Here is a 27,976-nt window from a genome sequence, read left to right as displayed (position 1 = left end):
GCTGTCCCTGGCATCCTTTTATCCTCTTCTAGATCAGAACGATTAGTTATCTTCTCTAGATCTCAAGGAGACTTACACTCATATCCCCATTCATCCGGCCTCACGTCAGTACCTCAGATTTCGGATGGGGAATCTGCATTTTCAATACAGAGTGCTACACTTTGGCCTGGCATCATCTCCCAGAGTGTTCACCAAGTGCCTCATAGTGGTAGCAGCAGCTCTAAGGAACCATGGTCTTCAGGTGTTTCCCTACCTAGACGACTGGCTCATCAAAGATTCAATATCTCAGGGGTTTATTGTAGCGACCCAACGGACTACATGGTTCATACAAAGCTTGGGATTCAAAATCAACTTTCCCAAATCCCAACTTCAGCTCTCTTAGAATCTACAATTCATCAGAGCTGTTCTGGACACTATCCAACTCAGAGCATTCCTTCCTCAACAACGTCTGGATGCTCTTAATCAGCTCTGTCACAAAGTGTCTTCCCGCTCTTCACTCTCAGCAAGACACATGATGGTACTACTAGGTCACATGGCCTCCACAGTACAAGTGACTCCTTTTGCCAGACTTCACCTCCGAATTCTTCAGTAGACCCTGGCATCTCAGTGGACGCAGGCTTGTGATCCACTATCTCGACACATTACAGTCTCTCCTTCGTTGAGACAGTCTCTCCACTGGTGAATGCTCTCTTCCAATCTCTCCAGAGGTTTACTGTTTCAGACGCCACCTCATCAGAAGGTCCTCACGACAGATTCTTCGACCTACGCTTGGGGGGCTCACCTCGACGGTCTCCGTACTCAAGGCCACTGGTCTAGCACGGATCATCAGTGTTATATCAGTCTGTTATCAGTCTGTTGGAACTCGGAGCGATCTTCAATTCTCTCAAAGCTTTTCAACATCTTCATGACCAGGTAGTCCTCATCCGAACGGATAACCAAATCGCCATGTACTATGTCAGGGAGAAATGGGATCTCTCTCTCCCTTTGTCAAGAAGCTCTGAAGGTTTGGGACTGGGCAATCCTCCAGAACACCATCCAAGGGGTGAAAAACTGTTTAGCGGACAAATTGAGGTGTCTTCTGCCACCTCACGAATGGACACTCAATTCCTCGCCTCTTCATCACATTTTTTCTAAATGGGAAACTCCTCAGATAGATTTCTTTGCATCTCCCCACAACCACAAACTGCCTCAGTTCTGCTCCAGGATATATTCTCATCATCGCCTTGAGGCAGATGCTTTCCTACTGGAATGGACGAATCTATTCCTGTATGCATTCCCTCCATTCCCTCTCATTCTCAAAACTCTTGTCAAGTTGAAGAACAATCATGCCAACATGATTCTGATAGCTCCTCAGTGGCCGAGACAACCTTGGTCCACCCTTCTACTTCAACTCGGCAGCAGAGAGCAATACCCTCTACCAGTTTTTCCGTCTCTGCCAGTTTTTCCGTCTCTGCTTGCACAGAGTCAAGGATCTCTACTTCATTCCAATCTGCAGTCTCTGCACCTGACAGCTTGGTACCTCTCAACATAACTCCTCTTCAGTTTTCTCAACCTGTAAGAGACATTTCAGAGGCTTCTAGAAAGCCTGCCACTAGACCAGTGGTTCCCAACCCTGTCCTGGAGGACCACCACGCCAATCGGGTTTTCAGGGTAGCCCTAATGAATATGCTTGAGAGAGATTTGCATATAATGGAAGTGATAGGCATGCAAATCTGCTCAATGTATATTCATTAGGGCTAGCCTGAAAACCCGATTGGCCTGGTAGTCCTCCAGGACAGGGTTGGGAACCACTGCACTAGACAATGCTGCCATCAAACATTTTCTAGATTTTTTACATGGTGCATCTCTCATGACATGGAGCCTTGAGATACCTCCTTGGCTTCTGTCTTGGACTATCTTTTGCACTTGTCTACTTCTGGCCTCAAGTCTACATCCATTCGAGTCCATCTCAGTGCAATTACTGCTTTTCATCAGCCTATTGAAGGGAAACTCCTCTCTGCTCATCCAGTGGTTTCCAAATTTATGAAAGGACTTTTCAATGTCAAACCTCCTCAATGTTTGGGATCTCAATGTTGTTCTTGCTCAATTGATGAAGCCTCCATTTGAATTAATGTCTACAGCTCATCTGAAGTATCTCACTTGTTGCTTTAGTTGCTGATCCACCTTTCACAGTTTTCCATCATTCATTGTGTCACTTTTATAGAATGGAAAGATCACTGGCAGTACAGAATGGAAAGTATAAAAGTTTTATAAAAATATGGGAGCCATTAACATCTTTTTGTCATGATTAAATACCATTTTTCTATTAATTATACACCACTTAGTGATGAAAGAGGGGAAGGGTTTAATGGGAAAGTTTATGATCTTATAATGAATAATGGGCTTGGAGGGAGGGTTGCATTTATATTTATAAGATACAATGATAAGATGTTCAAGTGTTTATTATAATTTCTGTACACTTGATGAAAGTTTAAAAACGAATAAAGAATTTAAAAAAAAAAAAGTTGCTGATCCACCTTTCACTGTTTTCCATCATGACAAGGTGGTCCTCCATACTCATCCTAAATTCTTACCTAAAGTGGTTTCAAAATTTCATCTCAACCAATCTATTGTACTTTCAGTGTTTTTTTCAAGACCTTTTTTCATCCTGGAGAATCAGCTCTTCAAACTCTGGACTGTAAACATGCTTTGGCCTTCTATCTGGAACACACCAAACCACAGAGAACTGCTCCTCAACTTTTTGTCTCCTTCGATCCAAACGGGACATCCAATTTCTAAGCGTACCATCTCCAACTGGATGGCTGCTTGTATATCTTTCTGCTGGACTGCATCTACAGAGTCAAGTCAGAGCCATGGCGGCTTCAGTAGCTTTCCTCAGATCCACTCCTATTGAGGAAATTTGCAAAGCTGCCACCTGGTCCTTGGTTCTTATTTTCATCTCTCACTATTGTCTGGATGTTTTCTCCAGACGGGATGGCCATTTTGGCCAGAGAGTATTAGAACATAAGAACTGCCATCTCCGGATCAGACCTTAGGTCCATCTAGTCCAGTGATCCGCTCATGCAGAGGCCCAGCCAGGTGCAAAAAAAAGGTTAGTCACCCGTATCTTTCTATGCATCTTTTGAGGAGGATACAGGTGACTAACCTGGCTGTGTCTCCGCATGAGCGGATCACAGGACTAGATGGACCTAAGGTCTGATCCGGAGATGACAGCTTGAAGAGCTAATTCTCCTAAGTTGCCAATACTCCCACCATCCCATTCTGGTTAGCTTGGAGGTCACCCACATGTGAGAATAAGCTGCCTGCTTGTCCTGGGATAAGGTACAGTTACTTACCGTAACAGTTGTTATCCAGGGACAGCAGGCAGCTATTCTCACAACCCACCCACCTCCCCTGGTTGGCTTCTCTGCTAGCTATATGAACTGAGGAGACTCGCCCTGTGCTGGGTGGGAAGGCACATGCGCGGTGCGGCAGACTCGAAACTTCTATGTTTCTACAAGCAAGTCTGCTTGCAAGGCTATCCGCATCCAGGCTCCGTGGATGATGTCATCCACATGTGAGACTAGCTGCCTGCTGTCCCTGGATAACAACTGTTACGGTAAGTAACTGTGCTTTATGCCCTACTCTCTCAACTTGTAAATCACCCATATCTTTTGCCATTTCCTATTTACTCCTCTACTTCTAGTCCCTTGTATTTCCTCACCTATGTAACATGTATAATCCTTTGCCCAATGTCCGTCTTAATTAGATTGTAAGCTCTTTTGCACTGCGACTATCTCTTGTGTGTTAGTTATACAGCGTTGCGTGTGTCTGGTAGTGATTTATAAATAATGAATAGTAGTAGTAATAGTATAAGACATGAAGATATTGCAGTGGTGGTTTATCTAATGCTGGGATTTAGCTTAGAATAAAAAGGTTAGCTTGCTTTTCTGTGGGTAGTGTTAGTGTCAGTTTATTTACTTGTTCCAGCATAAGCTACCTGCCACTTTTTTCATATTGAAGGGGATGAGCGGACCAAAAAAAATCTGCAGAGGGATAAGAAAGTGAGGCAGTCCATCCCAAATGCAGTGTTAAAGAAGTGTTGTAATGTGACAGAAATTGATACCATACCAGTAATACAGTATAAGTATTTAAGCCCGTTGCATTAACAGGTGCTAGAATAGATGTGTAGATTTTTAGCACAATGGGGCGCTGAGGCCTTTCTTTCTGTCTGTCTTTTCCTCTCTCCCTGTCCCCTCTTTCTGTCTGTCTGTCTTTCTCTCTCCCTGGTCCCTTGTCTGCCTGTCTCTGTCTTTCTTTCTGTCTGTCTGTCTGTCTCTCTCCCTGGCCCCCTGTCTTTCTGTGTGTCCTTTTTCTTTCTTCCTTTTTTTCTTTGTTGTTTGATGACTTATTTTTCTGTGCTTTTAACTATGTTTTCAGGGCCTCCTGCATGCTTCTCCTCTGGTCCTCCTTCCCTCCCCCATATTCTCCCTTTCTTTTACTTCCCCACCTGTCCAGCTGTACCCCTTCTCCCTTCCCTGCTTCCCCTGTCCAGCAGCACCTCTTCTCCCCTTCCTTTTACCTCCCGTGTCCAGCAGTAGCCCTTCTCCCTTCCTTTTACCTCCCCCTGTTCAGCAGTAGCCCTTCTCTCTTCCTTTTACCTCCCCCCCTGTCCAGCATCCGCTAGCTTTAGTTTAGCTTTAGCTGCAGTTTCATCAGGCAGCCTCGGGGCTTTTGCTAGGCCGGCCCACCTCGCATCATCGAAGTGGGCCAGCCTAGCAAAGGCCCCACGGATGCTTGATGAAACCGCAGTTGCTGCCACTGCTGGTCCGGAAGTGAGAAGAAGAGGAGTCCCAGCAGCGTAGGCAGAAGGCAGGAAGTCAGCCAGCGTCAGCGATCAGGGCAGAAGGCAGGAAATCAGCTGACGCAGGCAGGTGATCGGCGGCAGAAGGCGAGATTATTCTACTGCGCATGCGGAGGCACGGAGTTTAAAGTGCGCATACGCGCTAAGGGTTTTATTACTATTGATGGAATATATATTTGGCATCCACACAACAAATCTGATGCTTATAATGCACGTGCATGCAGTTCATCCAGGTGCAGTTACAATCTCTGCACAAAATGTTGACTTTGCTACATGTTTCCATGATCACTAGCTTGCTTTCTGATTTGCACATTTTCATACAATTATGTTAGTTGACATTTTATATATCACCCTATCTTGGAGAAGTTCAGGGTGGTATATAATGTTTTTTCTGTCAGGTACTCTTAAGTATTTTCCCTATCTTTCCCAGTGGGCTCACAATATAACTATGATTTAGAGCAGCAACCTTAAAATTATGTTTTTAGTTGAGCATTAGAAAATATGGGGACCATTGACAAATTATTCTACTGATCAGATATAATAACACATGTATAGAACATATAGAAGGGGTAGGGAGGGAAAACTATTGTAATATTAATATGATATAAAATTCTGATAAAGGGTTTATTTAATTCACATTGTAAGAACATTTAATAATAATTTCAAGTGTTTTTTCATAATTGAATGTATTACATGTATTTCACTTGATGTAAGAATTTAAAAAAAGAATAAAAAATATTAAAAAAAAAAAAAGAAAAGAAAATAGTGCGCTCAGCTTCACTGTATGGTTCTAAAGCACAGCTTATTAAGTAAGTCCATCAGTCACAGCTAGGTGGATCAATTCCTGGGCAGTGCCAGAGAGCAGTGGTTGGGGAAATCCTTTTATCTTCGCCAGTATCGAGCTACTGCTCGTATCGGCCTCGGCTCCACCTCTGACCATGATGGGAGGGTGATGTTGGATGGGGAGCTGGGGCTGGCACAAGGAGTCTTCTGGCGAAGATATGAAGAAGAGGTGCTAAGCCCCCGCCAAGATAGTGCCTGGGGTGATCTACCCCCACTCACTATGCCTCTGTTCATACCTAACTTTAAATGTGAACATTTATGTCTGTTAAAGGCTGGTGTAAATGCTCACACCTAACTACTGTCAAGCACAGAAATGGAAGTATTGTATAACTCCACGCTTAAATCCTCGGAACACCTATGATCTAGCTATGTCCCTCCCTTGACCACGCCCCTTTTTGAGTTGTACATGTATCATTCCTTCTGCCAGAAACTCCCCAACCCTAAGATGTCCTGTCTGTCCAAATTAGATTGTAAGCTTTTCTGAGCAGGGACCATCTGTTGAATGGTAAATGTACAGCACTACGAATGCCTTTCAGCGCTATAGAAATGATAAATAATAGTGGTAGTACTGGTTGAAACAAGAACAAAAAAGTCCATAAATTCTCTGAATAAACGTTTTACTGTGTTTCAAAGGTCCTGGCATAATGTGTACTGTGTGATAAATACCCAGGAGATGGGCTTCTACAAAGATGCCAAGAGTGCTGCTTCTGGTATTCCATACCACAATGAAATTCCTGTTGGTCTGAAGGAGGCAGTTTGTGAAGTCGCAGTTGACTACAAGAAGAAAAAACACGTCTTCAAACTCAAGTAAGGCTTGTACATTCTGAACTATTTTCTTCTTTTGGTTTGTGACTTCTTTCTTTATTTTATCCAACCCAATGGAAATTGGAAAGAATTATGCAAAAGGAGTTCATGTCTGTCTGGCAAGGGGGGGGGAGGGCAAGGGAAATAATTGCAAAAATGTAACAAAATGGGATGAAAACAAACAGTAAATACACATATTGATTTGAAAATAAGCCATATCAGACTTGCTGTTCCAGAAAAATAAATTGCTACCCCCCCAAAAAAAAACTTGGCCAGTGCATTTCTGTTGGAGTAAATGTAGCTTTTGTAGCTCAGAAATTTCCAAACTGTGAACATAGCAGTTGGAGAATTCCACCTTTCACACTGCTTCTCCTTGTTCTCCACTCTCCCCTAAATATATCCCCAACTGCCTCACCGCCATTTAAAATGCCACACCCCTAAAACCTATCCCCTGCAACTTCCTTACTGCTCTTCAAACTACCACATCTCCAAAAAACACCTTCCTAATGAAAACTATCCCCCCACATACAATTGTTGCATCACTTCTCTAATTACCCCACCCACAAAATGTACTTTTCAGCAACCACACTTTGTCTGCAAGATAACTCCCCCTCAACCACAACTTCTGCCTCCAGTTACAGTCCATTCTTGTTATTTGTGGTAGTATGGTTCCTGGAAAAGTTTGCAAATAACGAAATTCTGCATCTATGGTTAGGTTCCAGCAGTACATTTTGCACCTCAAAACTGCGTAAAGTGAATAATGGATCCTATTGGAAAAATAGGGTTAGGTTCCTGCATGGCACAGCATTTGACAAAAACCATAGTAGAAATTTAGAATATCGCAAACATATTTTTTTTATTTGCAGTACTGCTTATAGAAGTAACATTCTTAAAATAATTGCACAGAACAGTGCTGGAAAATAAATATTGTAATGTACTACAGGCTACAGTATTGCACAACTACAATAAACAATTAGTGTGCTCATTAATCAGTGTGATGCACCATAGTTTCCTCATCCTTAAAAGTAACATTCTTAAACAAAAACATTGCACACAACAGTGCTGAAAAATAATATTGCACAACCACAGTAAACAATTTGTATGCTCATAAACCAATACCAGAAAATAGGATACTGGAATGCAATGTTCTTGAAGTAATGTTTATTCAAAATAGGTAAAAAAAAAAAAAAAACAAGGCAAATACATCCACTGTGTGAAGCAGCTGGCCCTGATAGTATTGGTGGAACCAACATGGTCCATGTTTTGGCTCACATGAGCCTTCCTCAGGAGTCCAAGTAAGGTTTCAGTATGAGGAATGGTCTGGTGGATGTCAAAGCTTGATAAAAACCTCCTTGCTTAAAGGAGCAAACTACTAAACCATCAGGTGGCTGCAATGTAATGCATTCCACAGTGTCCTATTTTCTGGTATCCCTTATTTCCTGTGGAACTCTTGGGCATGTTTTTGTTTGCTTGTGCTCATTAACCAATGTAATGCATCATGGTTTTCTCACCATTAGAAATACAGTAATGCTATTTTTTTTTTTTTAATTCTTTATTCAGTTTTAACTCTTGCAACAAGTGTACAAAATTCAATCAGATAATTCGTACAAATCACTTGACATTCTAACAATTATTGTTAAATGCATATAAAAAAGACCCCTCCCCCACCCATCCCATTCATCAGGAATAAACCCATTAAATCACATAACATACCTCCCCATACCCACATTAAATATAGTCCTATGTAATATAAAGGTGTCCAAGGTGTCTAATCATAAGAATATGCAATCAATATGGTGTCTGTTTCTGGTAGCAAAGCCAAAACATGAAGTGAAAGGAAACAAAGTATTTTTCTAAGGTCAGAGGTCTGCAAATATACAAACACGTGGCGCGAATAGCAGTCACAATGCATGTAACCCATGGATAAGTGAAATCACGAATCATGAACTGGCAAATAACAAGAGCAACTGTACTTCCCTCAGTGAGTGCACACAACAGAGGTACATATTAACAAACACTAGAGCCGGATTAAGGCATAAGCAAACTAGGCATGTATCTTGGGCCCAGAATTTTAGGAGGGGTGCCCTATCAGATATGCTTAGGATTCAGGAGGCTAGGATTGCCAATTGTCTAGATTTTTTCAGGATTCTTAAAATGTGTAACTTACCTGTCTCAAAGCCAGAAGGATAGTTAACTGTGTGAATATTTTTCAAAGTTTAGCACACTGTAACTTTTCATGCTCCCTCCTTCAGTGCAGATAGTATTACCAGATGTCCGGGAAAACATGGACATGTTCTCTTTTTAGAGGACTGTCTGAGTGCCCAGAGGGATGTCTAAAACCTAGCAGTTTGTCTGAGTTTTGGAAGACATCAAAAAACGTAGGGCTGCATCTGGAGAGCCCCTCTGCATGAGCAGATGTCAGCACGATGATGTCACATGCATGCGCTTGATGTCATTGCATCAAAGCATGCACAGAGGCATTCCATAAGCGTCCTCGAGCTCAAAGAAGGATTCATGAGGTTTGTATAGGGGCTGGGGTGGAGCAGAACCAGGTTAAAGAAGAAGTCTGGTAACTCTAAAGTGCAGAAGTTGTGATAGAATCCAGCCAGTGTGAAGGCTTCTTGTCACAGGAAGGGAGGGCTTGGGGGGGGGGGAAGCTGAGCTTTGTATAGGGTCTTTGGAGAGAATCAATGATTGTTCTTGGGGAGAGGGGAAATTGTTGCAAAGGAGCAGGAGTTAGGACTGAAGAATGGGGGAAAATAAAGGGTCTGCTGTTAGTTGAGGAAAAGGACTGGCAGCAAATGCCAGAACTTTACATGATGGTGGGCCAACCGAGGGGGAGGGCAATGCCTGAATGAGCAGCAGGACAGCTAGAAAGAGAGGTAGAAAGTGTCCCTGGTGAGGAAAATCTCATATAAATAAAGCTTTTCTTTAGAACATCTAGACTGGATGCAATGATTTATAGAGCTAAGGTAGTTCCACCATTCCGATAAATTCAATTGTGAGTTATCTTTCCAGTAACACACTAGTAGATGAACTGCTAAAGCTGTCATTAGAGTTACGAGTAAGAATCAGGAATTCCAAGATCTGGATTGCAGGATCTAAGAATGATAGTTTTATATGTTAAGTGATGTGGAATCTAGTAAGAAAATGTTGCAAATTTTGTTCCATATAGAGCAGGGGTGTCAAAGTCCCTCCTCGAGGGCCGCAATCCAGTCGGGTATTCAGGATTTCCCCAATGAATATGCATGAGATCTATTAGCATGCAATAAAAGCAGTGCATGCAAATAGATCTCATGCATATTCATTGGGGAAATCCTTTTTTTTTTTTTTTTTTTTCATTATTTTTTATTTTCAAATTTTTCATAAAGTGTACAAAATATTAAAATACAATTAATAAATACATAGTATCACTTTTATATCTAATACATTATATATCTAAATTTAATTTTCCCCCTCACCCTCCCCCCACCCTTTTATTACTTTAATATAATATTTTTAATTTTCAAATTTTACAGAAAGTATACAACATGTTAGAATATAATTGATAAATATTCAATAACATTTTTTTATCTAATACATTATGTTCTAAATAAATTTTATCCCCTCTCCCTCCCCCCACCCTTCTATTACTTTTCAATCATACATTACATATTGTATAATATATTATAACATATTATTTAGAAATTATTTTCCTTACCCCCCCTCTATGTGCGTCATAAAAAAGATCCTTAAAAGAAGAAAAGAAGAAGAAAAATCCTACTATTTATTCATTACAATATTTTGTCAATGGCCCCCATATTTTTATAAATTTAGTATATGTCCCCCTTTGTATTGCTATTGTTCTTTCCATTTTAAATATATGACATATTGTATTCCACCAAAATGTATAATTTAGGTTGTTATAATTCTTCCAGTTGTTAGTTATATGCTAGAATGGCAACCCCTGTCATAATTAATAAGAGCTTGTTATTTTCTGGTGAAATTTGACTTTTTTTTCTCATCATCATTCCAAATAATATTGTATCATATGATATTGCAATATGATTTTCCATCAATTTATTAATTTGTGGCCAAATTGAATTCCAAAAAATTTTAATATAGGGACAATGATACAATAAATGATCTAATGTCCCTGGTTCTAGATTACAGTGCCAGCATTTATTGGACTTAGAACTGTCTAATTTTTGCAAACGTGTAGGGGTCCAAAAAGCTCTATGTAATAAAAAGAACCAAGTTTGTCTCATAGATGCTGACACTGTACATCCCATTCTCCAAGACCAAATTAGTGGCCATTGAGATACATTAATCTGATGTCCAATCTCAATGCTCCAAATGTCTCTTAGACCATTTTTTGGTTTTTTATTCAAATATCCAGATATTAATTTATACCACAATTGGGGAAATCCTGAAAACCTGACTGGATTGTGGCCCTCGAGGAGGGACTTTGACACCCCTGATATAGAGCACCAGAAACTGTGCACCTTGTGAGAATGAAATAAGATGTGGGGTAGTATGCCTGGAGATATAGAGCATGACTAACATTTATTGAGGGAAATATTCTAGCTATTTTGTTAAATCATGGGCTCCCCTTGACAGATATTGTAATGACTATTATTATCTCTTGGTATGTCATTTTACATAGCTCACACACAAAGGGCCTGTATATGTTGCAGTGCCCTAAATAAATTTTTTTGGGTGGGAAAAAGACTTCAAGCACTCACAGGTGCTGAATATTATATTGAACTAGTGCAGTCCCTTCGTTGAGAGCTATCATTAGTCTTTTATTTTAAAAAACCCGGTATCATTTTTTATGAATTATTTAAATTTTTATTTTTTTATTTTTTTGCATTTTACAATATTCTCTCTATATTAAATAAAGCATGTAGCTCAAAGATGAAGACTGGCAGTTCAACAAAGTTTCCGTTTCACTGACTTAGTGTAATGCCTTCCATTACTTTACATACATAAACTTAACAAGTCTATGGAACAATTACTTGTTTTGCTTACCATACCTTTCATTAACACTTTCGTCTCCCACCGGCACTAGAGATTTGTAAATGCCAGCAGAGCACTTATGAAGTTAAAGAGCCATTGCATGATGACAAACACGCTTGCCAGCTCTGCATTGCATTGCCGCTGAATGCAAACAGGTTTATTAAAGGGATGCAATTAACTGGCAAATATATTTTTTTTTTTTTTAATTAAGAGCACAAACTGTTGGGACCTATGGAATTCTAATGTAGAATATGGTTCTGAGATACGAAAGTTGGCAGGACATCCCTTCATGGTGTTTTGTCCCTTTATAGAACCTGTTTGCATCAGCGGCAATGCAACGCAGAGCCGTTAAGTATGTTTACGTCATCACGCCAATGTAGTTGCTTCAGAACCAGGTTGTATTTTGAGTAACCTGCATTGCTTTCAACATATTCTTTGGAACACCTAGCAATAAACTGTTGCAGTAGTCAAAATATGTAGTGACTAGGCTCTTTATAACTAACCTATCATTGTCCATTGTCAGTCTTAATCTGTAAAATATCTATTTGATAAGATACCTATTCTTTCATCAATTTAGAATCTAAACATGCCCCCAAATTACATAATGTAAGCATAGTTAGGATAGTCACATCCCCAATTCTAGACATAGCCGCCCATAAACATACATAAACAAAAAGGGTTTGGAAAGATTTCCTTGAGCCATTCTCTGCAGCTTTTCCCCTGTATTTTTAAATTTTTAAATTCTTTATTCATTTTTGCATATATCATATGAACTTATAAATACACTTGATTAACTCTCATATAACACATTAAATATAACATTTCATTATATATTTATATTCTAATATCTTGAATATTATGTTTTACACCTGATATCTGAACAAATATTATTAAATAGAAAACCGTACGTAACAGTATGTCATACAATACATTGAGACTATTGACATATTCATATGTATTATGAGATAAATAAAAATAATACCCACCCTTTTCCCTTCTATCAAATATCTTACCTTAGGAAAATGTTATCATTCATTACAAAAGTCTGTTAATGGTCTCCATATTTTCTGAAATTTACCAAAATATCCTTTTTGTGTTGCTATTGTACGTTCCATTTTATATATATATGGCATATAGAATTCCATCATAAGTTATCATTTAATCTGTCGTAATTTTTCCAATTGTATGTTATTTGTTGAATTGCTACTCCAGTCAAAATAAATAAAAGTTTGTTGTCATTTGACGAAATTTGACTTTGCTCTCATTGCTGTGCCAAATAAAATAGTATCATATGTCAAGGCTACCGGATTTTCCAACATCCTATTTATTTGAGGCCAAATTGATTTCCCCTGTATTTTTTAACCCTGTAGAACATAAGAATTGCCGCTGCTGGGTCAGACCAGTGGTCCATCATGCCCAGTAGTCCGCTCCTGCGGTGGCTCTTAGTGTTTTTTTTGTGCCATGACAAGCAGACAGTATATTCTCACAGATGGTGACGTTAGCCACAGACCCCAGAATGGACCAGTGCAAAAGTGTACTGTCGAATGCGCAAGTGCCTTCCCGTCTGACATCAGCTCAATGGGACTATCAGTTCTTAGTCTTCCGTTGAGCTAAGAAGTTGTGTTTCTTGCATATGTCTCCAAACCATACATTTTTCTGTTTTTTTTCCTGTTTTCCTTTCTTTTTTTTCCTACATATTTCTTAATTATTTTATTTCCCTAGTACTTTAATTTGTTTTTCCTCTCAAAGATTTTCATTTTTAGGGCCTTTGAGCTCCTTTCAGTCTCTTTGCAGGCCGGCTTCCTTGATCGATTTTTGGGCTCCTCTTTACTCAACCTCTGCTACGATTGAGCCCTTCAACCTCACTGTGGTTATTTTTCTATCAATAGTTCGAGCCTTCCAGCGGGTTTAAAAAAGTGTTCTCAATGTAACATCACTGACCCACACAGCTTCAGTGTCTTGGTCCTGAACACCGAGTTGATACTTGTTTTCTGCTGTTTCTAGCCTTCAGAAACATTCTTTGACAGCTAGGCTTCTACAGCAGGAGAACCTTTTCAGGTCTTCTTCAACATCGACCATGTCTTCTTTTCCAACAAAGTCCAATAACCATTCCCCAGAGGCATCAACGTTAGCATCAGCACTCCCGTCTGTACCATCGAATTCTCCTTCTAAAATGCTAAGAAAGCATATCCATAACTTCTCCTACTCAGACATCAGAGTCTTCTCAAGCATCAAACATAAGAATCGCGCCCAGCAGTTCCCGCTCACAGCGGCGGCCCCCAGGTCAAAGACCAGTGCTCTAAAATGAGGTCCAGCCTCACCTGTGTACATCCCAGTTTAGCAGAAACTTGTCCAGCTAGAAGGTGTTTTCCCCTACAACAGACTCCGGAAGAGTATTCCAGCTCTCCACCACTCTCTGGGTGAAGAAGAACTTCCTTATGTTTGTACAGAATCTATTCCCTTTCAACTTTAGAGAGTGCCCTCTCGTTCTCCGTACCTTGGAGAGTCTGTCTTTACGTACTAATTCTATTCCCTTCAGTGTTTTGAATGTTTCAATCATGTCTCCTCTCAGTCTCCTCTTTTCAAGGGAGAAGAGGCCCCGTTTCTCCAATCTCTCACTGTACGGCAACTCCTCCAGCTCTTAACCATTTTAGTCGCTCTTCTCTGGACCCTTTTGAGTAGTACCATGTCTTTCTTCATGTACGGCGACTAGTGCTGGACGCAGTACTCCAGGTGAGGGCACACCATGGCCCGGTACCAAACGCCGACATAAGAAGCCAAGGTCTTCTTCCCTACAGTTAGTGTCTTTTCAGAGGTATGCCTCCTAATTGAGGTGGTCAACACCTCGATGCACTGCAGCACCGACAGCACCAACTGTACCAACAACATCTGCAGTACTGGTGCAATCCTGAAAAGAGCAAATTAGAAAGCTGCTTCAACAGTGTTGGCACTTATGTTGCAGACACAACCAGCTCTTATTCCTCCCTCGGCTTCCATTGGTACCATCCCAGCCCAAGCATTGCTCCACCAAGGATTCTGGTACCAAGCCTGTAACGCCTCATAGGCTCATAGTTCTTCATCTCTGAGACACCGATAGGCCAGGCACTGCAGTCATAGGTCTTCTCATTGACACATATTTAAATCAAAAGACCACTGCTCCAAACATGTCTCAACTCCTAGAAGAACAGATTATGACTCAGAACTCTCAGATCCAACATACTCTGACCCTGAACTCTCTCCTCCAGAGTCCCATGGTATAACTTCTGATTCTTCTCCTCTCCCTCTAGGCAGGAAGTCCTCCACCGGAGAGCTTGTCATTCACCTGATTCATTGTCAAATGGGGCAAGCCCTACCAGATAAGATGGAATCTGAATCAGAGCAGAGAGCTGAATTGTTTGATGCCTTAGAACTTTGAACAAATTCCTTAGGATTGTTTAAAATTTCTATTCCACCATCCCATGAATGGATACTAGGTTCAAAAACTGAAAGTCACCTCTTGTAAAAGTAGCACCAAGATAAGCTTGACTCCCTTTAGGCATGTACCAGGGTTGCTAAACCTCAACTATAACATCACTATCTCTCAGTTGAGTCTGCCCTAAAAAGATCAGCCAGTACTAAGACATATGTTAGTATGGCCGTTTGGAGGAGGATGGGCAGGGGAGGGCTTCAATGGCTGGGAGGGTGTAGATGGGCTGGAGTAAGTCTTAACAGAGATTTCGGCAGTTGGAACCCAAGCACAGTACCGGGTAAAGCTTTGGATTCTCGCCCAGAAATAGCTAAGAAGAAAAAAAAAAAAAAAAATTTAAGTTGAATCAGGTTGGGCAGACTGGATGGACCATTCGGGTCTTTATCTGCCGTCATCTACTATGTTACTATGTTAGTGTCCTCTCCTGGGAGAAAGGGCCAAACCCTAGACAAATATGGAAGATGACTTTTATAAGAACACCATGTTAATGAGTCGTATCCTAAGTTATAATTTTTATATGACCACCTACTTCAAGCAATTAGTCCAACAGTTGGCCACCTTTGAACAGCATACTCCTACAGATCTCCTTGATCAATTCCAGGATATCACTCATAATTTGTACAAAGCAAGAAAGTTCATGGCCAGATCAGTGTTCGATGCATTTGATGTCACTTCCAGAGCTTCAATACTGTCTTTTCCCATGCGACGCCAGGCTTGGTTGTGGGTCTCTGACCTAAGCCCTAATGTGCAAGACCATCTCGCTAATATTCCTTGCCTGGGAGATGAACTGTTTGGTGACAGATTGAAGAGGCCACTCAAAAGATGACCAAACATGAGCAAAGTATGACAACTCTCCTACCGCAAAATCTTCCAAAACCCCAGGCTACTAGAAGATACTACAATCCTAGGTATCAGTCAGCATCTTACAAGAGACGCTATTTCCAGCCCACGTCGTCTTCTAGGCTGCTTCCACAGAAACGTCTCAGGCAGCAATGTTCCCAGAAACAACAAACTCAGCCTCACAAAAATCTACTCAGTCCTTTTGACTCCCTCATCCAGAGACTAGCCACCATTCTTCCATCTCAACATCCTCCATAACCCATCGGAAGTCGCCAATCTCACTACCATTGTTGGTCCCTCATCACAACCGACAACTGGATTTTAAAGAGTCATAAGAGTGCTATGCTCTTCATCTTCACAAATTACCTGCACACAGACCTCCAAGAAGGTACTCTTTCAACTCACAACAGACCCCCCCCCCCCGTCTTCAGCAAGAACTCTCAGCCCTCCTGCAGTTGAATGCCATCGAACCAGTTCCTCCTCAGCAGAGGGGCCAGGGCTTTTACTCCAAATATCTCCTCATACCAAAGAAGAATGAAGGACTGCACCCAATCCTTGACCTCTGAGCCCACAGGCAATACCTCCACTTTCAGATGGGACCTATCATATCCAGTACAGAGTGCTACCATTCAGGCTAGCATCACCACCCAGAATTTATACAAAGTAGCTGCAACATTCTGCTCTTACGGATTTCATGTATTCCCCTATTCACCTCAAGCAGCTCAGATAAACATGTCCTCCACCATATGCCAATTGGAGCTTTTGGGATTTGTGATAAACTACCAGAAATCCCGTCTCCAACCATCCCAAACTCTGGAATTCATAGGATCACTCAAATTCATGCCTACCTTCCTCAGCAGAGGCTTGATAATCTAATCCGCTTTTGCAACCAAGTTTCTACTCAACAAACCATAACAGCGCATCGTATGATGCATCTACTGGGGCACATGGCATCCACAGTTATGTTACACAATTTGCCTGTCTTCATCTCGGGGATCCCCAATGGACTCTTGCCTCTCAGTGGTCTCAGGCCACAGATCCGCTCTCCCATCAGCTCAGAGTCATCTCACGTCTTTGTCAGTCTCTACAGTGGTGGCTTCTTCTGTCAAACCTCTCAGGGGGTCTACTATATCACGAGTCATCGTATCAAAAGATATGACAGATGCATCCATGTTTGGATGGGAAGTTCACCTGGACAGCCTTCGTACTCAAGGTACTTGGACTGTTCAAGAACAATCCTTTCACATCAATCTCTTAAAGTGCTGAGAAATTTGCAGAGCACTACACACTTTTCAGGATCACCTTCTCAATGAAGTGGTCCTGATATGCACAGACAATCAGGTCATTATATACTATTGTCAACAAACAAGGGTGCACAAGATCTCACCTCCTTTGCCGTGAAGTGACTCAAATTTGTAATTGGACCATTCAAAGAAACATTTTTCTTATTGCTGTATATCTGGCGGGCAAACAGAACATACTAGCAGACAAGCTGAGCAGATACCTTCAGCCTTACAAGTGGTCCCTGAACATAAAGGCAGTACCAACAAATCTTCTCGACATGGGGAACCCATCAGATCTATTTACGTCTCCCATCAATTACAAACTTCCACAGTTTTGCTCCAGACTACTCACCGCATTGCTTAAAATCCGATGCCATCTTGATAGACTGTAAGTGTTTGATATGAAGATGAGTTTAAAAGTAAGACACTTAGGGCCTCTTCTACTAAACCACGCTAGCGGTTTTAGCACCGGCCTCACGACTTCTAAAGAAGTTAGTGACTACACTTTTGCACTGTCCGTACTGGTGCTCCATTAATGATGTTACCCATCTGTGAAAATATATGCCTGCTGTCCCTGGATAACACCTGTTACAGGTAAGTAACTGCTTTTTTTTACTGTTTTCTCAGTTCAAACAACCTTCCTTTGCTCCTGCTTGCGCAGAGCTGCTAGCTGATTGGCAGCCAAGAGTTCTCGCAGTCCCCAATCAGCAAGCGGCTCTGCGCAGGCAGGAGTGAAGGAAGGTGACTCTTGCCGTGGTTTACTGCTGGAAAACCAGGAATACTAAAGGTACGCGGGAGAGGCAGGAGGGAGATAAAAATTCTTAGAATCGTCTGGGATAGGAGGCGGGAGAGATCCCTTCTGTCCCGACCACTGCTAGACCAGCAGGTTTCATGGCAGGACCAGCAGAGTCCTGCAACAGGTTCTGAGACCCCCATTTTTGGGGGCCATCTTTTAATATTTGAGTATATACGGTATGTGGAAAAGTGATATGTTCAATTGCTCACAGTTACTTCTAGTAAAGTTGTTAAATGTATTTTGCATTTACTTTTTTATTTACCCTCGCATCATAGTACAGAACTGCTGAATATAACTTTACAATGATATGCAATATATATGAAAGCAGAACTACATACTTATTTACTTATTCCCATCAATAGAAATAAGTAAGAACTCAAAATTGTAGCTTTGTTAGTGGTGGGGGGAGAAAAAAGGTATCAGGTCTCAGGAGTGGAGAAACAGCTTATGGTTTAAATTTAGTGTCTGGTATTCAAGTCAATTCTGTGACAGGTTGATTCTCTGAATTAATGCATGAATAAAGCTAAACATGGTGTCCTTTGTTTTGTTTTGTTTTTTATTGCAGACTCAGCGATGGTAATGAGTACCTTTTCCAAGCCAAAGATGATGTAAGTTTCTGACTTTGCTTTTTCTATAACACTAGATTGGGATGTCTAAGCAAATTCACATTGTCATGTTTTCTTTTTAGATTGCTACAGAAGGGAACATATCTGGCTCTGCCACATAGTGTATCATGATTTAATTCATCCTAGCTCTACTGTCATTTTGTAATTTACCAAGTACTCTTAAAAAAATATAATGCCTGTGATTCAACAGTTTTAAGAAGCAAATCACCCATATTTTGAGACTCAAATCAGTGGAAAAACCTGAACAAGCTAGTCTTTAGTGAAGACTGTCTTTCCTAGTCTCAGTTTCATATACCGTATTTTTTGCTCCATAAGATGCACCTGGCCATAAGACACACCCACCTCTAGAGGAGGAAAAATCAAGAAAAAAAATTCTGAACCAAATGATGTGCCCTGTGTCCTATCCCCGGTCTAGTGGTAGGCCGAGGCAGGGTACAGGGCACATCTAGTGGTGGGCATGTCTAATGGTAGGCAGTCCCAGGCCAGCCAGCCCAGGCCAATCATCCAGGCCCAAACCAGCCAGTCCCAAGTCAGCCACCTCCAGGCCAACCTGCCAGCCAGCCCCAAACCTATTATCCAGCCAACCCCAAGCCAGCCAGCTCCAGGCCAGCCCCCCGTACCTTTTAAAATCCTGCCCAGCAGCTCCAGCCAGCTTCCCTCCCTGCCTGTCGCGGCACCTATTTTGCAGATGGTGCTCACATCCTTCGCTCTTCCGGGCTCCTTATTTCCTGGCCAGCATCGAAACAGATCAGCAGCACAGACATCAGGAGCAAGGTTTACACTCTCCCACTTGGCCCTGCACTGCTTTCCAAATAGCTGTCGTACGTTTTTGTGAGTCCTGCGAGAACCTACAGCAGCCATTTGGAAATCAGTGCGGGGCTGAGTGGGAGTAGGTAAAGCTTTCTCCTGACGTCCACGCTGCTGATCTGTTTCGCTGCTGGCCGGGAAATAAGATGAGGACACTGGACCACCAGGTGAAAAAGGGGCGACAATAGACGACGGGGGTGTTAAAAAAAAGAAGGTGTTACAGCGGGTGAGTGGGTTTAAAAAGGTGGTGCGGCGGGTTTTACAATGGTACGTTGGTGGAGGGTAACAAAACTTGTGCCTTCGCTTCATAAGATGCGCTGAGATTTCCACCCACTTTTGAGATTTCCAAAAAAATATGGTAATATCTGACTAGCAATTGGTGTAAATAAAAGTGATACTTCAGAGAAGTTTAAGAGAACAATTGATAATCCATACCCTAGATCTGTACAGCATAATAGCATCTTTATAGCAAATGTCCTGAACTGGATGATACAATATATACCCCAGAGTACTGAAGGAATAAAATTGCTGTTCTCCTATTGGTAATCTTTAACACGTCATTAAAATTGTCCACAGTACCTGAAGATTGGAAGGTGGCCAACATAAAAAAAAACATCAATTTTTAAAGAATTCCAGGATAATCCAGTGCCAGGCCAAAGTGGTGGAAACTATTATAAAGAACAAAATTACCAAACACATGTGTTTATTAAGAAACACATGTGGTTTATTAGGACAAAATCAACATATATTCAATCAAGGGAAGTCTTGCCTCACCAATTTGTTATATTTTCTGGGGACATGGATAAATATGTTGATAAATGGGAGCCATTTGATGTAGTATATCTAGATTTTAAGAAAGCTTTTGATATAATCCCTCATGAGAGACTCTTGAGAAAATTTAAAAGCCACAGGATAGAAGGAATTGCTTTGTTGTGGATTTGGGACCAGTTCAAAGATAGATAACAAGAGTGTAAGATTAAATGGACAATTCTCAATGAAGAAAGGTTGACTAGTGCAGTGATTCCCAACCTTGTCCTGGAGGAACACCAGGCCAATCGGGTTTTCAGGCTAGCCCTAATGAATATGCATGAGAGAGATTTGCATATGATGGAAGTGATAGGCATGCAAATTTGCTTCATGCATATTCATTAGGGCTAGCCTGAAAACCCAATTGGCCTGGTGTTACTCCAGGACAGGGTTGGGAACCACTGGACTAGTGAATGCTGTAAGGAACCGGACTAGGTTCTGGTGCTGCTTTTTTTAGATTTTTTTAGATCTGTATTGAAGTACAAGCTTAAATACAATGTAGCAAATCTTCAATTCCAAGACACTATTGCCAAAATCAAAGGAAAGAAGCAACAAATGATACTTACATTGAATAGATCTTGGGAATCAGGTAAGCGTGAATCAATTGTTTACTCTTTCAAAAAGTACAAAGACCAGGGAATGCATCATAAAGTTATATAGTGGCACAATTGAAACAAATAGGAGAAATATTTTTTCACTCAGCACATAGTTTAAGCTTTGGAACTTTTTGCTAGAGCAAGAGGTAAAAACAATTAATATAGTTGAGTTTTAAAAAAGTTTGAACCAAGTCCTAGTGGAAAAGTTTATAAACTGTTATTAAATCTAGGGAAAACCATTGCTTATATTTTGTGCTTAAGTAGCATGGAGTCTTGCTGCCTTTTGGCTATGGTTGGAAACAGGATATTGGGCTAGATGGACCCTTAGTCTAACCCAGTAAAACATCTAATGTTTTTATGGAAGAACCACAGTAGGTGCAAATTGGCTATTTTTACAGTATATTGCTGAAATCTACCTAGTGCTCTGAAAGCTTCTGAATAGAAAAGTATTGTGCTTAATAGATACCATATCATTCTTAGTTATTTTTTTTTCCTTTCCAAGCAGTATGAAAACTGATTTCACATGGGGAGGAGGGTAGCAGTTGTATATATAGAGAATTTATAGACCTTCTTTTTCTGAAAACTCTCCTTTAAATTCACAGTCCTTCCAGGAATTCCTTTTGATTTATCAGCAACCTCTATGACTTTAGGCCAGGGGTGCCCAACACGTCGATCGCGATCGACCAGTAGCTCAGGAAGGCAACGTGAGTCGATCGCTAGACTCGTGTTGCTGTCCTGATCTACCGGGCCGATCAGCCTTCCTCTGTGTTCTCCCTAGGGCCTTTTAGCTGGGCGGTCCGCCCAGCTGTCATCTGCTGCCGCGGCTGCTGAACATTTGAAAAAAACCCGGATTGGAGATTTCAGCCTGTAGCGAACTTATGCTCCGGGCTCTAACGTGTGCGTGCCGGCTTCTCTTCTCTTCCCTCCAAAACCGGAAGTTATGTCCGGGGGGGGGGGAGGGAGGCCGGCACGCACATGTTGAGAGCCCTGAAGCAAGTGTTCGCTACGGGCTAAGGCGGGAGACAGGTTAGTGAAGCATTTCCTCTTCTTGCTGCCGGGTCCTGCCTACTTTCTGTTTCCGCGAAGGCAGGACCCGGCAGCATTTCCCCCAATAGGTCGATTGCGATGCTGGTCGGCCGAAGTAGGGACAGCTTGGGGCGGCATCGGCTTTCGGGCCTGTTATTGGTGGCAGTTTGGGTCCTGGTCCCGATGGCAGTTTGGTCCCCGTTGGCAGTGGCAGTGGCTTGGGGGAGGGCAGGGAGAAAGAAAGAAAAAAGGCAGGCAGGGAGACAGAAGGAAAGAAGAGAAACAGAAAAAAAGAAAGGGAGGCAGAGAGAAAGAAAGGGAAGGGAGAGAAGAAGGAAAAGTTGGGGGAGGGAATGAGGTCTGGAGGAGAGGAAGCATACAGGCTAAAAGAAGGGAAGAAAGATTGGATGCACAGTCAGAAGAAGAAAGTGCAACCAGAGACTCATGAAATCACCAGACAAGGTAGAAAAAATTATTTTATTTTAAATTTAGTGATCAAAATGTGTCTGAATTTATATCTGCTGTCTATATTTTACACTAAGGTCCCCTTTTACTAAACCACAATATAGGTTTTTAGCACAGGGAGCCTTTGAGCGTCGAGAGCAGCGCTGGGCATTCAGCGCAGCTCCCTGCGCTAAAACTGCTATCGTGGTTTAGTAAAAAGGGAGGGGGGTATATTTGTCTATTTTTGTATGGTTGTTACTGAGGTGATAGTGCATAGAGTCATCTACTTGACCTCTTTGAAAAACCCTGGAATAGGAATGATAATTAACATTTTCTATGTGTACAGTGTGCTTTGTGTTTTTTTAAAATTTTATTGTTGGTAGATCATTTTGACTTGGTCATTTTAAAAGTAGCTCGCAAGCCCAAAAAGTGTGGGCACCCCTGCTTTAGGCAATATAAGAGATCTGCAAAGCATTATAGCGCTTTCATTTTTAGAATTTTCTAACCTGATTAGCAGCATAACTCACTCTTGAATAATTTATGCAAAATCTGTAATTAACCATAGATAATGTTTCTTTATCATCACTAGATGATAAAGCTGCAAATTAGGATTCATCCCTAAGGACACTATTTAATACTCTCGTTCCTGGTATGATAAATTATTTCTATTAAAACAGCCTTGCCACTGGGAACATAAATAGTGAAAGAGGCATAATCCACAACATTTGACAGTGTTTTAGATTATACTCTTATTCTAAATGTAATTATTATTCAGATCATATTGAGAAGGCCCCACAACTAGGAAAATTTTATAATCTGAAACAATTTACTAAACTTTCATATGGAGCATATGCCTTTACTGCTATCTCTGATGCACTACCTTGATACTTTTTCCTAATATGGTTCATGATCCTTTCAGAAATCTCTAGGTTCCTTTGACTGGCTTCCTGAAGCCCATAATTAAAGGCGCTCATTTTGTAGTACTTGCTTTTTTCAAATCCATTTTCACACTTGCTTCGAGATAATCCATATTATCCCAGGACAAGCAGTCAGCATATTCTTAACGCATGGGTGACGTCACCAACGGAGCCCCGGTACGGACACTTTTAACTAGAAAGTTCTAGTTGGCCGCACCGCGCATGTGCGAGTGCCTTCCCGCCCGACGGAGGAGAGCGTGGTCCCCAGTTTCTTCATTTCCGCAGAGCAAAGAAGTCGCATGTGTTTCAACGGCTGTTGAAAACTTAGTTCTGCCTTCCCGCTCGCGTACTTTTTTCAATTTTTTCAATTTTTTTCCTTTCGGATCCCGTTAATTTTCTTTAAAAAAAAAAAAAAAACTCGTCGAGTTTTCTTTATTTTTTCGGGCCGTCCCCAGTGGGGCCTGTTGCCACCATACAGGCCTCCGGCTTTGATTTTGCGGAGGCCGTGTTTCCCTTCATGCCCCCTCAACCGGGCTTTAAGAAGTGCCAGCGGTGTGCACACCCGATCTCTCTTACCGACCCGCACAATTGGTGCCTGCAGTGCTTGGGTCCAGAGCATCGGGCGGACACCTGCACTCGCTGTGCTACGCTTAAAAAGCAAACATTAAAAAATAGGCAGATCCAGCAAAATATTCTATTCGGTACCGGATCTGACATGGAATCTGCCGCAACGTCGACGGCACCGCAAAAGTCGACACCGACTACTTTGACTCCACCGGATCCTTCTTCGGGGTCGCTGGCCCCAGGTAAGCCGGCTAAGAAGCTTTCCACTTCCCTTGAGCGCCCTCCTGCCACGGTTGCGACACCGGCAACCCCGGCACCGCACCGACCCCGCAAACACTCCGCTCCGATATCGGTGAGTGCCTCGTCATCGGCCTCCTCATCGCCGGAGCGTAGAGCAGCACCTATGGTACCGAAAAAGAAAAAAGCGGTACTGGTGCCCCCCCTGGACGACCGCATTGCAGCCATACTCCAAACCCAGTTACAGGAGCAGCTGCAGCAACAACTCCAACAACTGTTGCCGGCGTTACTGGCACCGCACCTTCCGGTACAGGACCGGTCTGAGCCTCGCACCGTTCCATCGGTGTCGACCCCCTCGGTACCGCTCAACACTTCCATGCCGGTCCTCTCGGCCGAGCCACATCTTTCCCAACCTGCGGTACAGACCCGCTCTGATGCCGATCCTTCTCGGTACCAGGTACGGCACCGGTCTTCCTCTCCCGATACCGTCTCGGTCCGCTCTGGCAAGTCTCTCTCCAAAACCCGCCATGCCGAGCCCTCCACACCGATGTCCTGCCGTGCGCACCCCAACATCAGGGACCCAGACTTATGGGAAGAATCCCCACCCGGTACCGAGGAAGACGCTTCCTCGGCAGATGAGGAACCTTCAGTGACTGATACCGTTTCAAAACCTGAACAGTCCTCGTTCACCAAATTCCTCAGGGAGATGTCAGCTGCTCTTTCCATTCCCTTAGAGTCCGACTCTAAGAAGTCACAGGCCTTTCTCGATGCCCTAGACTTTGAGCAACCTCCCAAAGAATTCCTTAAGTTACCCGTACATGACATCCTACGGGAAACTTTTTATAAGAACTGGGAGAACCCCCTCACTGTCCCTGGGGCCCCTCGCAAATTGGATAGCTTGTATCGGGTCATTTCCATCCCAGAGTTTGACAAGCCTCAATTGCCCCATGAATCTCTCCTGGTGGAGTCCACCTTAAAGAAAACTCAGGGCTCCAGTGTCTATGCCTCCACCCCTCCTGGCAGAGAGGGAAAAACTATGGATAAGTTTGGCAAGCGCCTTTTCCAGAATGCAATGCTGGCCAACAGGGCAAATAATTACACCTTTCACTTCTCCTTCTACATGAAGCATCTGGTGCAACAACTCTCCGCCTTACAAAAATACATCCCTGAACGTAAGGTACCTCTTTTTCAACAACAAATTTCCAGTCTGCTCCAACTCAGGAAATTCATGGTGTGCTCTATTTATGACTCGTTTGAGCTGACCTCTCGAGCGTCTGCCATGGCTGTTGCCATGCGGCGTCTGGCCTGGCTGAGAGTTTCTGACCTCGACATTAACCACCAAGACCGCCTGGCTAATGCACCTTGTCTTGGTGATGAACTCTTCGGGGAGTCCCTGGACTCAACCCAGAAGCTCTCGGCTCACGAGACCAGGTGGGACACCCTGGTGAAGCCTAAAAAGAAGACTCCGCCTGCTCGCCCCTACAGACAGCAGTCTTCCTACCAACGCAGGTTCTCGGCCAGACCCCTCAACCCACCTCAACAGCAGCCTCGCCGACCCCTCAACAGCATCAAACTCAGGCTCGCTCACAGTCTCACCAACCTGCCAAGCCTCCGTCAAAACCATCTCAGCCCTTTTGACTTTTTTCTCCAGGGCATAGCCAGTCTCCCACCATCATTGCCTCTTCCTCAGCCTATCGGAGGTCGCCTCCAACTCTTCCTCAGCCGTTGGGAGGTCATCACATCAGACCAATGGGTCCTCAACATCATTCGCCACGGCTACTCTCTCAACTTCCAGACTCTTCCACCAGACAATCCTCCCATAGAGTCTGCTTCTCACTCCTCCCAATCCCTCCTCCTCCTAAGGGAGGTCCAATCCCTCCTTCTTCTCAATGCCATCGAAGAGGTGCCCTCAAACCAAAGGGGTCAGGGATTCTACTCCCGCTACTTCCTGGTTCCCAAGAAGACAGGAGACCTCCATCCCATCCTCGATCTCAGGGACCTCAACAAGTGTCTGGTCAAGGAGAAGTTCAGAATGCTCTCCCTTGCCACGCTTTACCCTCTTCTCTGTCAACACGACTGGCTATGTTCCCTGGACCTCAAAGAGGCCTACACTCACATCCCAATCAATCCGACTTCAAGTCGCTACCTACGGTTTCAGATACAGCACCGTCACTATCAGTACAAAGTGCTACCCTTTGGCCTCGCATCATCACCCAGGGTGTTCACGAAGTGCCTTATTGTGGTGGCGGCCTTCCTCAGGTCTCACGACCTCCAGGTGTTCCCCTACTTGGACGATTGGTTGGTGAAAGCGCCTACATCTCCGCTTGTGCTACAAGCCACTCATCACACCATCTCGCTCCTCCATCTACTGGGGTTCGAGATCATCTACCCCAAGTCGCACCTACTTCCCACACAGCGACTTCAGTTCATTGGCGCAGTTCTCGACACCACTCTGATGAAGGCGTTTCACCCTCCGACCGACAACGGACCCTGATCCACCTCTGTCGTCAGGTGTTCCTTCATCAAACCATCCCAGCTCGGCAGATGATGGTCCTCCTGGGCCACATGGCCTCGACGGTCCATGTACTTCCTCTGGCACGACTCCACCTCAGGACACCTCAATGGACGCTGGCCAACCAATGGTCACAGACCACGGATCCTCTTTCTCATCCCATCTCTGTGACATCGTCTCTTCAGCAATCTCTTCAATGGTGGTTGAACTCCTCCAATCTTTCAAGGGGTCTACTCTTTCATCTACCCCCTCACTCCATGGTCATAACCACAGATGCCTCCCCCTATGCATGGGGCACTCACCTGGGAGATCTTCGCACCCAGGGACTCTGGACCCCTCAAGAGCGTCAACATCACATCAATTTCCTGGAACTCCGGGCCATGTTCTATGCTCTCAAGGCCTTCCAGCACCTTCTCTACCCTCAGGTTCTTCTCCTGTGCACAGACAACCAAGTCGCCATGTACTACATAAACAAGCAAGGCGGCACCGGATCTCCCCTCCTCTGTCAGGAGGCCATCCGCATCTGGACCTGGGCCACGGCCCACAGTCTCTTCCTCAAGGCTGTCTATATCCAGGGCGAACAGAACTTCCTGGCCGACAATCTCAGCCGCATCCTTCAACCTCACAAGTGGACCCTGGATCCTCCCACACTCCATCTTTGCTCTCTGGGGCACTCCTCAGGTGGACCTCTTTGCAGCTCCTCACAACCATCAGCTGCCCCAGTTCTGTTCCAGACTCTTCTCTCCTCATCGTCTGGCCCCGAATGCATTCCTGCTCGACTGGACGGATCGGTTCCTCTATGCCTTTCCTCCACTGCCTCTGATGTTGCGGACGCTATTCAAACTCCGCAGGGACAGAGCCACCATGATTCTCATCGCTCCTCGGTGGCCTCGCCAACACTGGTTCTCCCTCCTGCTCCAGCTCGGCTCCAGGGAGCCCATTCCTCTTCCTATGTTTCCTACTCTACTTACGCAGCAGCATCAGTCTCTACTACATCCCAATCTGTCCTCGCTCCACCTGACAGCTTGGTTTCTCTCGGGCTGACCTCCTTAGAGAATCTGTCTCAGCCTGTCCGTCGCATTTTGGATGCCTCCAGGAAACCGGCCACCCTCCAATGTTACCATCAGAAATGGACCAGGTTCTCCTCTTGGTGTCTACTGCATCACCACGATCCCACCTCATTGGCGGTGGAAACCGTACTGCATTATTTGCTCTCTCTATACGATACTGGCCTCAAATCCACCTCAATCAGAGTCCACCTCAGCGCCATCACTGCGTTTCATGAACCTATCCTCGGAAAACCTCTCACGGCTCATCCCCTGGTTTCCCGGTTCATGAGGGGCCTCTTCAATGTCAAACCACCTCTGAAGCCTCCCCCAGTCGTCTGGGCCTGAATATGGTTTTATCAGCCCTCATGAAACCTCCGTTTGAGCCTCTTGCCACTGCTTCACTCAAATTTCTGACATGGAAGGTGCTTTTCCTCATTGCCATCACCTCTGCCAGGAGGGTTAGTAAGCTGCATGCACTGGTTGCCGACCCACCTTTCACTGTTTTTCACCATGACAAG

General features: G+C 43.5%; 1 protein-coding gene across 3 annotated transcripts in view; it reads left to right on the top strand.

The window, feature by feature from the left end:
* SPTBN1 (spectrin beta, non-erythrocytic 1) overlaps positions 1-27,976 on the top strand; it is a 569,130-nt gene that overhangs the window by 529,925 nt on the left and 11,229 nt on the right. For all 3 annotated transcript variants that reach the window (XM_033938993.1, XM_033938994.1, XM_033938992.1), the window contains 2 exons: positions 6,320-6,493; positions 18,439-18,481. In XM_033938993.1, the coding sequence (XP_033794884.1) occupies positions 6,320-6,493; positions 18,439-18,481 (217 nt within the window). The remainder of the gene's footprint in view (positions 1-6,319; positions 6,494-18,438; positions 18,482-27,976) is intronic.

The sequence above is a fragment of the Geotrypetes seraphini genome, chromosome 3 (genome assembly GCF_902459505.1).
Source record: "Geotrypetes seraphini chromosome 3, aGeoSer1.1, whole genome shotgun sequence".
NCBI lineage: Eukaryota > Metazoa > Chordata > Amphibia > Gymnophiona > Dermophiidae > Geotrypetes > Geotrypetes seraphini.
This window is presented reverse-complemented; position numbering and strand designations above follow the sequence as displayed.